Below are 17,924 nucleotides of genomic sequence, written 5' to 3'. Positions count from 1 at the left end.
ACGAGATGATTACTTAATCAGCGTTATTCTAAATATATAGCAAGTCTTCATTGCGAAACTGGAACTTATTCTGCATATCTTCAGTTATGCTTTGAGACAGGAGAATGAGACAGAGAGAGAAAGAGTCTCAAGTACAACTAGGAGTATGACCATGAGTCAAGAGAAAAAAAAATAAAGGCAGAAGTCGAAGAGGGAGAGCCCACATCCGGCCTAGTGTAAAGGAAATGCAACTGTGAGGGGAAGCAGCAGAAACACACTTCGCAACCCTGCATGTCAAACACATACAGTCCCTCACTCAGCCTCAGACAGCTGTGTGTACTGGAGGTTTACATGCATGTTAAAGGAACGCTCACAGTGACACACTGCAGAAAAAAAATAACCCCACACATACTGTGACTGGAAGCAGGGTGAGCTGAAAACTACATCATGAGAATTTCGTTCTTTCTTTCGGTTCCAAACAAAAGCACCTACTCGTTTACGAAACATGTTTCTGTCTGAACTAACCGACATGATCCTATATTCAAACAACAAATAGAAATCAGTTCTAAGCCTGGGATGAGGAAAACGTTTCTAACGGGTCAAACAAGTTCACTCTGGCTCCAAGACGTGGAACTACCGAAACGTTAAACTACATACACTGACTGACCACTTTATTAGGAACATCAGTACACCTGCTCTTTCATGCAAACATCATATCAGCTAATCATGTGGCAGCGGAACAATGCAGAAAACTGTGCAGATACAGAGGGCACAGGCTCACAGAAACTGGTTTTCCCTGACCCCATCTATGCAGTTTTGGTGAACCTGTGTCCAGTGTAGCATCAGACTCCCGCTCTTGGCTGAGAGGTGATCGTGGAATCCAATGTGGTCTTCTGCTGTTGTAGTCTGCCTCAAGGTTCAACAAGTTGTACATTTTGGGAAGCTTTTCTACTCAACATGGTTCGAGGAGAAAAAAGAAAAAAAAGAAAAAAGAAAAAGAAAAAAGAAAAAAAAAAGAAGAAAAAAAAAAAAAAAAAAAAAAAAAGGTATTTGAGCTACCATAGCCTTCCTGTCAGCTCAAACCAGTGTGGTCCTTCACCCACAGAACTGTCACTCAGTGGATGTTTTTTTTTTTTTTTTGGTTTGTTTTTAGCACCATTCTGTGTCAGACATGTTGCATTTGAAAATCCCAGGAGATCCTCAAATTAGTCCATCTGGCACTATTAACCAAGCCATGGTCAAAATCACACCCACCCAACCCCCCCATTCTGATATTTAATGTGAACATTAACTGAATCTCTTGACATGTAGCAAGTGTTCCTATTAAAGTGGACAGTGAGTTTACAGATGATACTCTTTCACTCTGGCATGCGTGTGTGTAGGTAACATTAGAGTAGGACTGGCAAGAGAAATACTCGTATCCAAAACTGCCATCAAAGCTATTAGTTATTAAAAAATAAATAAATACATGTTTTAAAAAGAAGAAGAAACAATTTTTAGAAAAACAGTGAGGAAGAATAAGTACTAAAAAGCAGAGACATGCAATTCAGAGCAATTCAGTTTTAAATGAGATGACCATCTCAGTCACAATTTTAGCATAAAACACGTCGAGCGCGTAAGGCTTCTTAAGATATATACTGTTCATTTATTTAAACAGCGGTTATAATGGGGATTTTACTTTTTGATTCATTCTCAAATTGTGTGCAGGGTGGGCATGACAACTCTGAGCTATTGTACTGACATTTGTAATATTAAAACCAAAATCACTGGAACGTAAAAAAAAAAAAAAAAAAAAAAAAAAAACCTCCTCCACGATGTTGGATCCCGTTTTAAACAGATTATTCTTCGTGTACGGTGTTGAGGGTTTTTTTTTGTGAGATTTGGCCCTGTGCATCTTGGTCAACCAATTGGGGTCAGTATTTCTAAAAGTCCAGCATCTGTATTAAGACGCTCCTAAAACACCACGCTGTAAAAGCACAGCTTAATAGAACATGGCATCAGAAATCCTAGAGGAACATGCAGCACAAGCGAACCACGTCCTTTCTCCACTCCATGGCAAAGGTCTCAGCCTCTAATGTACAAGCTGTTTGACATTTCAAAGGCTGATGTCAATTTAATGCTTGAAATCTCAACCTAATGTTCCACCAAAGGTTTGGTGTTTGTGCCATGCTTGCGAGTTGAAAGACTATATAAATGGAAAAGGCTGTCTTTTTTTACGACAGAATGTTCTGGTGTGCCCGGATTACCAACATTACCACAACAGAGACGCACTAATATGAAAACTGTAGACTGAGCGTAGGGTCACTGCTGTGTGCTTGCCTTGTGCTTCGATTACTTTGAAAAACTAGTTCCAATAAAGTCTCTGAAGTGATTTTCAGTCGTCCAACACGTCCATGACGGAACAAAAACCATTTTAATCCACACCAGCTCAGAGAAATGCGTGAAATATAATCCCATACATCCTGCTGTGTTTTCACTTTTTTCCCCTTCTTTTTTTTCCCTGCATAAACTCCACAGAGATCTATTCACATCCCTGATTCCCACTTTTTCTACACTGTGAACTTGTTTTAAATGAACCACACTGTAATTAAAAGAGCGGCATAGTGGTACAACAGGTAGCATGTTCCAGCCTCGCCGCTCCAGGCTCCTTGGTTTGAGACTGAGCTCGGATTACTGTTTGTGGGGATGTCCCCTGTGTCAGAAAGGTTTCCCTCCAGGGTCTCCGGTTTCCTCCCAGCTCTCGAGGAACATTCCGGAAAACGGCTTTCAACCTGTGCTAAATAGGTGTGAATGTGTGTGGCGCTCCATCCTGGATATACGCCTCATGCCCAGGGTTTCTGGGATGGGCGCCAAATCCACCACAACCCTGACCAGCTCACTGAAGAGGACACTGTTAAATGTACGACGTTAGTTTTCCTTGATGAAAATGTAACGCACTGCTGCTCTTTTTCTTTTCTCATCCACACCAGAATTTCAAAACAGAACATTGTTGCAAGTGGTACAGACTGGATATACTGTTACTAAGGATATGCAGGCATGTCGTTTTCCGAGCAGAGGTAAGCTGCTCTCCGTGAAAACATCTCAAATGAATAAACCAATGTTAACAGGACAACGACTACTACTTCTATTAATAATAATACATTTTCAAGCGTGTATCTGCTCATGCTCAGTATTGTTTACTACATTATACACCTTCCACATCTAACCAGTGTCATTCAACGCCTTTACCTAAAAGGATACCAGAGCATAATTGTACAAACGAAGGCATATTTAGCAAAAAATAACAGAGCTTTTAAGTGGCGGCTCAGTGGTTAAGGTGTTCTGCTACCATTGTTGAGTCCTTGAGTGAGACCCTTGAAAATGTCAGGGTGAGACTTAATATATTGACTTTCTGGAAAAATCACTACTGCAGAGAGACACCGTGATAATGGTGTAAAGGAAGTGAGGGGGATTTATTAAAAGGAGGACACAATTGATACATGAGAGGGTCTTGTGGGGGAGAGAGAGAGAGCAAGTGAGAGAGACAGAAAGACTGACTGAATATGGTTCTAGCTGAGGAGGGGGTAGAGAGAACATAACAATAGCAGCAGCCCACCAGTTCATTTCATTAAAACCCTCTTCCACCCCAACTAACCCTTCTCCCTCCTGCTCTTCCCCCAGTCATCTGCTGCTGAGCCCAGTTGAGTTATTGCGAGTGTGTGTGTCTATGGCTCACAAACATTCTCTCTCGTTATCATATTCTTCTTGTGTATGAGACACTATATACTCGTGCACCAGTCATGGCCAACGTATTGGATCCAGACAGGCACAAAAATTTATTGACCAGGACCACCACACAAACACACACACACACAATCTCAGTAGCTATGTTTCTGTCTAATTCTCAATCTGGGCTAGTATTTATTGCTGCTGCAAGCAAAAACCAACAGTGGCTTTATTATTAATGTCCAATAGCAGCCAGGTTTTGGTCTGAGCCTGCAGGGGTCTGTAGACAGATTGAATCTTATGAACCCAAGCTTTGTCCTCCAGAAAAGCACACACATACACATACACATACATGTGAACCTCTGACCTTCCTGGGGGGAAGCTAGTCTGGGGGTGGGGGGCTAGATACGAGAGACACAGTGAGTAAGAAGGGGAGTGGTGTGTGTGTGTGTGTGTGTGTGTGCGCGCGCGCATGTGTGTGTCAGTGCGTGTATGCATGTTCAGTCAAAGAACAAAAACAGGGCCCCATCCTCCTTGCACCCATATGCTGCGAGACACGTGGGCCTGCAGGCTTCAGTCAGTCGGCACAAGGCTCTCGATTGTCACAGAGTCCATTACCCTAATCTCAGTACCTAGCCTTTAACCGCTCACTTTCACTAGCGTCACAGTGCTCGATCAAAAGCGACTGAGGAAAAGCTGAATGGACAAAGCCAGGTTGAACAACCCCCCGCCCACCCCACCTCCCACCCAGTGTTTTCCAACCCAGTCTTTAGGAACACCATAGATAATCCATATTTCTGCTCTCTCCCAGCTCCCAACACAGCTGAATCAGTGGCTCAGCTGAATCATTATTGCTCAGTTCAGGTGTCTAGAGAGCTGAGAGAGCAAAAAATATGAACCCTGAGGACTGGACTGGAAAACACTCCACCAAGGCATGTCTACTGGACAACAAAGACTGCTCCTGTTTAATAATCACCTTCATAAAGCTAAGCCAGTGATTACCTCCAAGCTGAGGGATAACACAGGTTTACGTCAGTTAACTGATCATTAGCTCACAGAGTAGGAAGCCATCTGCATCTAAACTATAAGTATGAGTAAAATACGATAGAATAAATATGAGCGCTTCCATACACAGAGAGTTTAACGAGTTTGATTTGAAGCATGGGCTGCATCAGTATGCAGACAGAGCAGTATGCCTGAATTCTTAGTATTCATAAAACAGTAGGCGAGAAATACCCAGCTGACCTACTGCTTCCACTGAGAGTCTGCAGTAGGTACTGAATCGAATGCAGAAGGTACTAAATCGAATGCAGTAGGTACTGTCACAGTACGCAATTTCGAACACAGCCATGGTGTGATTATCATTCTGGGATGGTCTCAGATTGCCTGAGAGGTGACCTTGGTCTCTTTCTAAGCAAAGTGTAGAGCACGAATTGCATTTTTTGATATACAAGGCAGAAAACAGAGCAGGAGTGCTGCAACATATTCCTGATATCTGGGCTAAAGCACACAATACACTTTACAATTTAAAAAATAAATAAATAAATATTTGGAACAAGGCAGGAATAAAACTTGAATGAAATGCCCATCATAGCCAATTCACTGATCAGCATCAGTTTTTGGGAGAAGGGAGGAAACCAGAGAACTCTGAGGAAACCCACACAGACGCAAAGATGGAAAGCTGAGCTCAGAGTTCCTCTGTGTTCATTTGATTCCTGCGATGTCTATCTACACCTGAAGAAGATTTTCTTACATCTTCTGTTGCCATATTTCTGACCAATGAATGAAGTACTTTCGCAAATAGCCTACGTTTCCATCCACATGTCTCATCAGACATCCCTGAGTCATCCATTTCACTGTTACTCAGACTAGACAAAAGGATTAAGTGAGAAAGCAGCTTAAGTCAATGAAACGTCTTAGGAATCCGAGTTCTGACAAGTTTTCGAGTAGGGATGGGCGATACAGACTTAACACTAGGTCATGATATTTCATGGTCTTTTTTGCAATCCTGATATAAATGACGATATGAAAATAGTAACATTCAACACTATCTTTTTGGCCATACCCTTCCGAATTAAAGGGGTTTGCTTTACATTACTTGTTGATGCTTTCTCCTCGCACAACTTTTGGCTTTCCTCATCTTCTGCTCGGTGTTTTTGCTTGTAGGTGGGGGAACAAATTTCAACTCAATTCAATTCAATTTTATTTGTATAGCGCTTTTAACAACGGAAATTGTCTCAAAGCAGCTTTACAGAAACAAACACAGTGGTGTGAATTTATCCCTAATGAGCAAGCCGGTGGCGATGGTGGAAAGGAAAAACTCCCTAAGATGATACGAGGAAGAAACCTTGAGAGTAACCAGACTCAGAAGGGAACCCATCCTCATCTGGATAACAACGGATAGTGTGAAAGTTAAAGAAAGTTCATTATGGTTTGTACATGAAGTCTTTGTTGACCTAGTCCACTGTTCACTAAAGGTGACCTGAGTGCAAAACTGCATGTGGTAATTGCAGTCCCAAGGCCATAGCAGTAACCGTAGTCCCAGCAACCACAGCGAGAATGTCCATGTGGAATTGAGGTCCAAAACTATTTCATGGTACTTCAAGCGGTACCATCCTCAGCAATCTGCAGGCTGTAGCCTCCAGATGATGAGAGCTTTCAAATTTGATGTGTTTCCACACTTTATTGATACAAGTTTTTGACGCACTTTACAAATCACAAACTTTTGATTCACATCTGATCTTCTGTATCGAACCACTTCCATATTACAGAGAAAACTCCTTTTTTGGGGATTAATTATTGTTCCTCGTCGAGAGTTGGACTGCCGCCTTCTGCCATGCCTGTTCTCGTTCCACATGTGAAACGCCCACGTTGCGGCGCGTAAACATGTCATCAACTATATTATCAGTATCCCGGGACGACAAATTCTTATCACGTGGAGGAATTGTACCGGTATATCATGGACGATCCGATATGGCCCAGGCCTATTTTCTAGTGTGACGTGACTGCAAGTTTGATCCTAACGTGTCCCGAAGTGACTTCCTGATCCTGATTTTTGGGTGGCGTTGCTACAGCAACCTGGAAACCTCAGCACTGGTGTTTATGTTGTCTCTAGAGGTACAAAAAAAACTCGCAGTTAAGCTTTTAACATGGTGGACCTAAGACTAACGACACCTGGCAAAGTGAACCTTGCCCATGCTTCACTCATTAGGCCATCTAGTCACTGTCTGACGACAAAAAACAAAGCAAAACAGGATCACACATTCCATAATGCTGCTTAGTCACGCTGTACCCCAAAAAAGGTGTGTGTGTGTGTGTGTGTGTGTGTGTGTGTGTGTGTGTGTTATAGGCTTTTACATCATATGCATTATTCAGAGCAAGGGAGAGACCTTCCATTAGGAGGAAACATGTGTGTGAAAGACTCAGGAATAAACACAGACACTAACTCAGAACAGACCGGATAACAAAACACAGAAGATGCACTTTACAGGTTTCATTCAAGATGTGATGCTTTGATTCTCTCCAACTCATACTACACCTTAATGTACGGAAGCAGGAAGAATGTACGCTCTCGCATAAGCGCTTCCTCTTTCAGCGCAGGCCTACGCACGTGAAGCAGATGGCGGACTATGCTCACCATCATGCTGTGTGTCGGTTACAAGGCATCAAGCCCCATTTCGACCAGCTCCTGTATTTCAAAAGAAATACAACTGTTCAGTGTTGACGGTGTTGATGCTCATGTGCGTCTAGAGATCCCACATCAGAAATAAAAACAGGAGCTTATTAATTTGCATTTACGTTATTGTTCTTGATGCACTGTTCTGATCTTTGGAAACAGATCTGATTTTTTTTCTTCTTGTCTTTTCTGTTTACATCCATGTAAGACCTGACCCATGTTCGACTGAAGTGTTTACATCAATACCACACCAAAAATGTGCAAGGCTGGGACCGTCAGCTTTTTACCAGTCGCATGATTGTGGTTGTAGAAAGGAAGAAGCAATTCTGTTGTTTGCCCTGTGATCATTGTGGCCTTTAACCTCTTTGTATTTGCACTGAAGTGAGGTACGACTGCATCCTAGCTCTGCCATGGTCCTCGAAGACAGCCTAGTTTCTGTATCAACTTTGTGGACTGATAAGACAATCTTTCAGCTGGACTCCACTAGGCTATGCTCTGGACTACCTTTTGTCTTTTCAGCAGTAAATAATTCATTTTGGCCTATGCGATCATTACTTTAGAATTAACAGGAAAATCAGATATGAGCATTTAGCTGGGAGTCAAATGACCAGATATGAAATGTTTTAGATTTATAACCTCATTTCAACATATTAGCTGTTCAGATCAGAAAAAAAAATCTGATCTGAGCAGTTTACAGCTGTGTATGAGTCAGGAAAATTGGGGAAATTTGGTTGGCAATGTAAATGAGGTCTTAGTGAGGTCTGTTTAAGCGTAAAGGGCTAGAGAGGCACATCAGCGTGTACAGGGGGGGGAGTGCCAAATGAACTAAAACCTACAATTTTTATATAAAACTAAACGGATTCATCCACAATCGAAGATAGGAGGAGTTTCCCTGTGATTTCATCCAATGCCATTAATCACTGCAGATGAGGATTTCTGCTGTATACCAAGAAGATGGCTTTATCTGGGAACTTCTTCACAAACCACAAAAAGGGAAGTGAACTCAGTTTTAGAGGCATTGAGCAAACCAAAAGAACAAGACCAAATCCCAGTAAGTAGAGTGCTAACTGTAACTGTGGCCTGTACAAGACACAGTTTAAATCTCCTTCAGCTTCCTGTGATGTTTCTGCACAAACCACTAAGCTTCTTATAGTCTAGCTCTCCTCAAAGCTACCACAACAAGGTATATTTACTCTGTTAGCTGATAATATGGCTGGGCGGGGGGAGAGCAGGTGAAACAAAGGAAGTTAGCTAATTATTACATCCGCTTTGTGTCTTGGTTCTTCTTCTTCTTCTTCTTTTTGAGTCGTCTTTACAGCGATGGAAATGACTCACCTGCATGTGTAATGTCGGACAGGTCGTAATTCCTGGCTGTGCGGGGAAACTCCTTGAGTTTGCGGTTGGAAAGCACGAGCGCTCCGCTGGCCGCTGCCTCCTCCAGCGCTTTCTCCACGCTCCTGCTGGCCGCTAGTGTCGCCGGCAGCTGCGCCCCATCCCCAGCAGCCATGAACACAACACTAATCTCCTTTTCCTCTGGCCTTTTCACTTCGCTTAGGGACCCTCCTAGATTCTCATTGCCTCAGCTCTTAGTCCAGATTGCGACGAGCTTTTCACGGAGGTGCTCTTACCCGGAAGCGATGTTAAATTCCAGCGTAGGTGAGACTCGGTAAAGTTAGCTGAAGAAGCGCCTCGCGCCGAGTTAACTGTCAATCTGGCGAATGGAGGGAGTGGGGGGGGCGGGGCGGGGCGGGGAGCCGCGCAAGCAGGGAAGGGGCGTGGCCATCGAAAGAGGAAAAGGAGCCTGCAAAGCATGTCATAGCATCCATATTTGACATCCGAGTGCACTACATAGGATATACTGTAGAAGCCTTAATAAGTGATGTAGAGCACTTATATAGGGAGTGAGGAGCCATTTGGTATTCAGCCCAAATGTGGTGTGGGCCAGCTCTGTACAGAGAAAGCGACATAAACAAGAAAACTGCGTTCAAAGCAGACATTTACATGAACTATATTTACAATAGACATTAACCTACATGTAAAATACACGTTTACGTTAACCATATTTACAATACACCTTAACCTGCATGTGAAATACATGTTTACATGAACCATATTTACAATAGACATTAACCTGCATGTAAAATACACGTTTACATGAACTATATTTACAATAGACATTAACCTACATGTAAAATACACGTTTACATGAACTATATTTATAATAGGCATTACCATTAAGTTTACCATTTAAAAGAGACATTATCATTAAGTGCATTTAAAAGAGACACTAATGAGAAAACTACATTTAAAATAGACATAAATATAAACTACATTAAACAGACATTAAATCAGACGTCAAAGGCCAGAGTTAAAACTGAGCAAAAATACATATATAGAATGAATAATACATTTAATAAGTAATGGTTTGACCTTTTTACCTGATCAATATTTACATCTTCATTTTCATCTTCAGTAACTGCTTGGTCAAGGTTGTGGTGGATCCTGAAACTATCCTGAGAACACTGTGTGTGTTCCACCACCATATATTACAGTGGGTATATATATACTGTGGGTATATATTAGCAGATGTTTTTCTTTGTAAGCAGTCATGAAACATGCTGATGGTGTTCATGGCCACAGCACCAACTGTAGTTTCAATGAAGATGGGTGAAGTTCAGCTGATGCCCTTTCATGCAACCCATCAGATTAACTTGCTTGTTATCAAAGTTATTATATTTATTAGTGAGTTCTTTAGTAAGTTCTAACCTGTTTGACGAATCACTTGAATTGAATGGGTTTAATACAGTCAATCAATAATTTAAAAACAATAATCCTTGAAATACTGTCAACTTGTATCAAATGACAATTTTAATCAAATGTATTCTGCCAGAGTCTAAATTCAGGAATGAAAAGCTTTATTGGCAAAATATTATTATACTAATTTAAATAATAAGACTAATATTTGAACAGTTAGATTATGTTCATAAAGTAAATCAGTGGACACAAAATATCTGAGAACCAATGCTCTTAATTACTATTAAGTATGAATAAGTGGTTGAATATGTGAATCATGAACAGGATAAAGCAGTTATTAAAAATGAGTAAATGAATGAATTAATGGTTGAATAATATTGGCCTTTCTCTTCAAGGGTGACAGTAGATATGGAGGTCACTGTAACGCAAAGGCTTAGTCTATTATTTAAAAGGTTTGCTAAGCAGAATCATTAATCAACATTACTGTTCCATGGGAAATGTATTTGGTAACTTTATAATTTCTACTTGTATCACTTGTAAGAGTCAGTGTAATCATTAAATAGTCCCGTTTTCCAGCAACACATTAGATTTTAAAATGAAACAATGTTTACCAGGTTAAAGGAATATTTGCTATATTCCCTTGATGAGCGTGATGTTGAATCAGTGCCATTTGATCTCATAATGTTGGTGAGATTAACCTGATTTTGTTGTGATTTCTTGTGATAAGTCATGACTAGTCCAGTTCTTGCATATCCAACTTGCTAGATAATTAGGATATCTATGGTTCTCAAGTGAGGATGGCTTAAAAAGTGGAAATCATCAACGGAAGCCCTACTCCACAGGGAAAATGGAAAGAGGAACGGAAGTTCTGAGGGAGCACAGAGGAAGAGAAGGAGGTCTAAAAGAGCGTGAGAAACCCTCATGTCCTTGTAGCCTTTGTACAATAGTCTGATGTAAACTTTAAATAATAGAAAGCCTAGAAGGAGAAGAGACTGTCACCAAATCCTTAGCTAGCTGCCATTTTTTGCCACTTTGTTCACCAGTTCAATTATGCAGGTACAGTGCTGTTAAAAAAGTATTTGCCCTATCCTGATTTCTTCTGTGTTGTGACTTCCTGGATGAGTCGTTGCTGTGCTCTTGGAGGAATTTTGGAAGCTCAGCCATTACTGTGAAAGTTCACTACTGTGCCGAGTTTTTCCATTTGGAGATAATGGCTCTCTCTGTGGTCCTTTGGAGTTCAAGAGCCTTTGAAATAGCTTTGTAACCCTTCCTAGACTGATGTATTTCAATCACCTTCTTCTTCATCATTTCTGGAATTTCTTTCAATTTCGCCATAGTGTGTTACTGGGCAAGACCTTTTAACCGACTTCATGCTGTTGAAAAAGTTCTATTTAAGTGTTGATTTGATTGAACAGGGTTTGCAGTAATCAGGCCTGGTTGTGTCTAGTCCAGCTGAACCCCATTATGAATGCAGTTTCATGTTTACAATTAATGTTTTAGTATAAAAAAGTAAGTTACTAGAAGTTTGTAATTTCAGATTATCTTGAACATCATGTAGATTTAAGTAAAACATAGTGTTTGCACAAAAACTGATTTATTTAAGCCCTAGATTTTTATTCAGCCACAAAATCAAGGCCCATTTTCTGGCTATCTAAGATTTTTGCCATTGGTCTGTCCTTGCGTCCATCCATGCATCTGTCCGAGATATTATTTGTGCTATATCTAAAAAACAAGACAAGTGGTTGAATGTTTGTAGGATTTATATGGGATTATCATGGTAACCAGCAGATGAACTGATTATATTTTGGAATTTATCCAAACAGGATGAAGGTCACACCAAGGTCAAATGTCTGAAATAGTTTTTCTTCAATAGTTTCCTTGTATATTTTAAGAGTATTAGTAACATACAGGGAAATACTAGTACATATATAATACATTATACAGTTTAGTAAAAAGAAGGACTAGACTTGTTGCTGGTGGATGCATCCCCATCAATCCCACTGACGTTGAGTTTGACTTAATTTAAGTTTAAATTATAACTCACATTCAGTCGGTGTCACTTCTTTAGATTTGCACTGAAAAAAAACAAGTCTATGTGCATGGATTAGTATGCAGTCATGTTTTGGTTGATCAGCTGCATTTGACATGCACCATTTCTGTAGTCTTCTCCTTTCATATGTTAAATCTTACCCTCACATCTTTTTTCTTTATAGCAAGTGCCTTAAAAAAAAAAAAAAAAAAATTACAGTACCATCTCTACATTTCACCCAGAACAGAGGAGGAGGAGAACATTGAGAATATTGAGAGAGGGCAGACTATGGATTACCTCAGTGTAGTAAAAGAAAGCACACAACGTTTCCAGGTTATTCCATATACCATATGCAATTATGCTTATGTTTAATACCAACATTAACAATCTTGATGTTTAACCTGTTTATGTCCCCCAGATGCCACTAGGCTATATAAACCGAGACATATGTTTGTTCATTAACATACAGTTGCAGACAAGTAATGAAAAAGACTTCACAGAGAGTTCATACCATACTAATTTTATGTTGACCTTATCACAGCACAACCCATTGCATTTTATAAGAAGTAACAGTGATATAAATGTCAGGCGGGCCCCCATCACAAATCTGAACAAAAAGATTTGAATCATTTTCGTCTATTAAACTAATGACTCGATTCACTAAAAAGAATCGGTTTACTCATCACTAGAATTAGTAAATATCGCCATCTAGCGGACACACCTTGGCACTTCGGTCACGGTTTACGTTAGACCCTAAACTAAAATCCGAAACTATCGAGTAAGAAACCAACCACAGTCTCGTTTATTTTTTAAATTATCAGTGCATTATGTAAACATTTATTAATTTACCCACGTATACGTCTTTGTTTATCTATATCTGTCATAGACGCCACAACCATGAAGGTGCACGTGCTCCTATTTGAAATGAAAACACTGGATTGGGATGGTTAGTGCTTGTAATGTAACAATTAATTTGTCAAATTAAATGATTTTTCGATACTGAATCTAAAATAACGCGCATTTAACCATTTAAAAATGTGTTAACCCAACTCAGACAATTTTAAAAGTAACAGGGTAACAGCATTAGCAAAAAGACAAATTGTCTGTAACTAGCATCCACGCTAATGGTATGAGGACATTAAGGGTGATTAATAATAATAATAATAATAATAATAATGATAATCATCATCATCATCATCATCATTTATTTCAACGTTAGTTTTGACATCGTCAATCAATACCACAATATCATTTTAAAAACATCGGACTTCCTGTTGAACATGAGTTTTGAATTGTGGAATATTCCATTGACTGTATTTCATAGGGGTGACAGTGTTAAGGTTAAGGGCTGGTTAAAATGGTAGACCATCTTTACAGGCTGGTCAAATGGAAACATCGCTACTAATGCAGTAGAAAAGATCAAACGTTTGTTGATCAATTTAGTCAAATTATAAGGAAGCTGGAAAATAACTTAATGATAAGCAAAGGTGGTGTACAAGTTTACCTAGCTCAGTGTGTGGTCAGACCAAGCTGTATTTCTTAGCAGAGCTACTTTTTCAGCCTGACTGTAGGATAAACCATTGGCATAATTCTATTTTTAGGTTTAATATAGCACAGTTTTGCATGTAACCAAAAAGCCCATATTTGTTTATTTCACAATATGTGGATTTAATAACAATAATAATAATAATAATAATAAGAAGAAGAAGAAGAAGAATTCCTTACATTTATAGAGCGCTTTTCTAGACACTCAAAGCACTTTACATTGTATGGGGGGAATCTCCTCAACCACCACTAGTGTGCAGCATCCACCTGGATGATGTGATGGCAGCCATAGTATGCCAGAACGCCCACCACACACCAGCTATTAGTGGAAAGGAGAGAGTGAAGTAGCCAATTCAGAGATGGAGATTAATATGGGACTATGACAGAGAAAGGCCATTGGGGGAATTTCGCCAGGACACCGGGGTTATACTCCTACTCTTTTACCATAAGTGTCCTGGGATTTGTATTGACCACAGAGAGTAAGGAACTTGGTTTAACGTCTCATCCGAAAGACGGTAGACAAAGCCCTTCTTTTCTGTCCCCTCAGATGGAGTTCATTTCCTGTTACCAGGACCCACTATTTGCATTTTCTGAAGCCATGGTGGAATGGTATGAGCAAAATAATTCTGATTTGAGTGGACACAACCTGTGCCCAAAGTGGGAAAGGGCTGTCCATCATATCAATTCATTAAAAAACTATGCTGAAGGTTTATTTTTATACAGTTGATAACAGTGGGTATTTGTCGAACTACACATGATATTATGGAGATGCCCTTTCTGCTCTCTGGACCTGCCTGATCCATCCAGATGCCCTATCTCTGGATGGAGCGCTCATCACCTGGAGACTACATTCTGCTACTGAGGACGACCCCTCATAGCATGGAAATGCCATGGAAATGGCTTTGGACCTCAATTTCACACGAACAGTTGCACTATGGTAACTATGGTTACTGCTATAGCCTTAGGACTGCAATTACCACATACAGTTTTGCACTCAAGTCTCCTTTGGTGAACAGTGGATTAGTTTTAAAAAAAAAGAAAAAAAAAGACTTCATATTAAAACCATAATGAACTTCCTTTTGCTTTCACACTATCTGTTGTTACTCAGATGAGGATGGGTTCCCTTTTGAGTCTGGTTCCTCTCAAAGTTTCTTCCTCATATCATCATAGGGAGTTTTTCCTCTCCACTGTCGCGAACGGCTTGCTCATTGGAGATACATTCACACATTTAAAATCTATCCTATGTTTATATGTTTCTGTAAAGCTACTTTGAGACAATGTCCATCGTTGAAAGCGCTTTACAAATAAAATTGAATTGAATTGAATTAATATAGACTTAAAGCTAAAACTCAACAATGGTTCTTCTCAATGTTTCTTCCTCATGTTGTCTCAGGGAGTTTTTCCTTGATAATGTGGCCTCTGGCTTGCTTATTAAGGATAAATCTAAATCTGTATCCACATATATGTAAAGCTGACCATTGTTAAAAGGGCTATATAAATAAAATGGAATTGAATCTAACTATGGACCAAACATACTGATACTAGATACTGCATATGGAGTGGAAAGCAGCACCTCCTGCTGCTAATGCCAGGCTGGAGCAGATGCCAGTTGAAAACTCTGTGTGTGCTATGGCTTGAAATAGACATATGTAGCATGGTGGTTTAAATGCTGATGGCGAAACTTTATACATTTGAAATAGGCTATTGTGATGTGTGTAGAAAGATAAGTGAAAATGCCTAAGCTGTCAACAACCAAAGTAGACTATTTTCTTTCTTTCTCATTTGAGTGTTTTATTGTTTAATATTCCTACTTCCAGTTATTCACTTCCACTTTTAGAGCCACAGAGCTTTCTATTCCTGTACTTTCTGCCATCAGAACTCATTAGGGCCAAGTTAACATTATTTATCAGACTACTTGTTCTTAAGTTATTGAGGCTTGGATTGAATCCCAATCAATGACCAGTCAAGCAAGGTAAATAACTACAAGAACCTATAAATATATAATAATTTTGATAATGGTAGGCCATGATTTCCACCACTATATAATTTTATTATTATTTTTAAATCATCATAGATCCCTTGGCTATGCTTCATGGACTGCAATTTGAGAACCACTTACAGCAACTCGTAACCTAACTATCCAGCCATCCATTTTCTGTGCTGCTTATCCTACACAGGGTTGTGGGAAGCCTGGAGCCTATTCCAGGGGGCTTGGGGCACAGAGTGGGGGACATCCTGGCCAGGGTGCCAACCCATCGCAGGGCACAATCACACACACACTCACACACCCATTCACACACTACAGACAGTTTGGAAATGCCAATCAGCCTACAGTGCATGTTTTTGGACTGGGGGAGGAAACCGGAGGAAACCCTGAAACACAGTGAGAACCTGCAAACTGCAGGCACACAGGGCGGAAACAGGAATGAAACGCTGAATGCTGTGAAACGCTGAATGTTCTATGATGAAAACATTCATCATAGAAACTCTGCAACCCACTTCATCTAGTTCAAACACAATGATGATGAACTTATTTGATCAGACCCAGACAGATTTATTGATCTTTTTTTAAACGAGATTGCCTCTGTCTCTTCCTGTAGGGTACACTGATGGAAAGAGTGTGCTACTACTGACAGACTCTTCCGGTTTGCCTTTGGGGGTTGATCTGTTGCTGTGAGTTCACTTGGCAGGGAAGAAGTAGATAGAGATGACAGTAAGGGTGCCAAAGGATGCTAGGATTGCTCTGCAATAAAGTGGCAGATCCAATGTGTGGAGACTTGCCTCGATGACCAAGGACTAAGAATTAACAATAAGAAACATCACAAGTGAGCATTAAACTGTCCCGTTATTGAAATTATATTTACTTTCCAATGTTAATTGTGTCTATGCCCTTCCACATTTCTCTTTCTCTCACCCTCTGTTCCCCCAAGGTTGCTGCCAAGAGAAGTTTTTCTCTTTCCTGAAGGTCACGCTTTAGCCGGTGGCATATGGTGGCTAGGTGCCCACCGATGTAAATCCAGAGAGAGGAATACCATGCCCAAAAGTGTTTAGCATGCACTGGCCACCCACATTCCCCTGTCACGCTTTTAAGAAGCACTCTTTACTGAGCCAACTGAAACCATGGTAAGACAAAGAGGGAGAGGGGAAAGAAGGTTCAGAGAGAGGATGAGAAAAAAGAGTTAAAAGACTGGGATCTAAAAGACAGAAAAAAACAACGGAATTAGTGTGTGTTGTAGTATCAGAATATCAGATTTTTTAAAAATTAATTTACTTGAGGAACCAATGAGCACTGTGATTAGATATGACTAGAATCAGGTCAAGACATAAACAGAGAATACCATGCATTAAAGCCTTGAGCCAGAGGCAATATACCAGACATTATAAAGATAGGGGTAAGTGGCTTATGTAACGATTAAAACTGAGTCACAGAAAGTGGCACAGAAGTGCAGCACCAAGGTCTCTGCTTTGATCCTGAGCTTTAGTTACTGTCTTGTGTGGAGATTTTGCATGTTCATTTCCAAAAACATGCAGGCAGGTGGATTGGCTACTCTAAATTGGGCCTAGGTGTGAATGAGTATGTGAATGTGTGTGTGCATGATGCCTTGTGATGGACTGGTGTCCTGTCTGGTGTGTATTCTCTTGAATTGTGCTTTCAGAATAGGCTCCAGATCCATCACAACTGAGTCAGACATAAAAACAGATCCAGAGAATCGTCCAGAACAAACATCACAATATGACCATCTGGAAATGTCTTTTAATTCCTATTAGCTTAAGTCGTGTGTTGCCAATTTGTTTTTGATTTATTTTTGGCTCTTTTGGTTTTATTCATTCTGTATATTAATTCCTTCCAGCATTCTCCTAACAAAAATTCCATGCCAATGGCTGTGCTATTCTGTTCAAATGAATGCTCTCCATCAGCTTGCCGTCTGTCTCCACACGGTTTAGTTGCCATCACTGCTGTGAAGAACTTGCCCTTTGCATGGACCACCACCCTCAGCTAGCAGACCTGCCCTTTACTTATGTATACACACACACACACACACACACACACAGTATGACTTTAAATGTCACATGCATAAACCTGTAATAGCCTATATGTAGGTTTAGAATCCTTATCTAAATATATCAATTCATAATTCCTACTTTATACAATATATGGCTATGCATACAGTATGTCTGGTATAATTTCTTATATTTTTCCTTCTACTATTTTTAGTTCTTTAATTTGGAGCATTT

At 40.1% G+C, this 17,924-nt stretch overlaps 1 protein-coding gene across 3 annotated transcripts in view; it reads right to left on the bottom strand.

Moving 5' to 3' along the window:
• The window catches only part of lrch4 (leucine-rich repeats and calponin homology (CH) domain containing 4), a 41,408-nt gene extending 32,328 nt beyond the window's left edge, over positions 1-9,080 (bottom strand). For all 3 annotated transcript variants that reach the window (XM_017472369.3, XM_047156863.2, XM_017472368.3), the window contains exon 1: positions 8,696-9,080. In XM_017472369.3, coding sequence (XP_017327858.1) covers positions 8,696-8,867 — 172 coding nt within the window. In that variant the 5' untranslated portion in view covers positions 8,868-9,080. The remainder of the gene's footprint in view (positions 1-8,695) is intronic.
• Between the last annotated feature and the right edge of the window lie 8,844 nt (positions 9,081-17,924).

The sequence above is a fragment of the Ictalurus punctatus genome, chromosome 7, assembly GCF_001660625.3.
Source record: "Ictalurus punctatus breed USDA103 chromosome 7, Coco_2.0, whole genome shotgun sequence".
In the NCBI taxonomy this organism is placed as follows: domain Eukaryota; kingdom Metazoa; phylum Chordata; class Actinopteri; order Siluriformes; family Ictaluridae; genus Ictalurus; species Ictalurus punctatus.
Note: the sequence above shows the minus strand (reverse complement) of the source record. Positions and strands in the feature narration are given on the sequence as shown.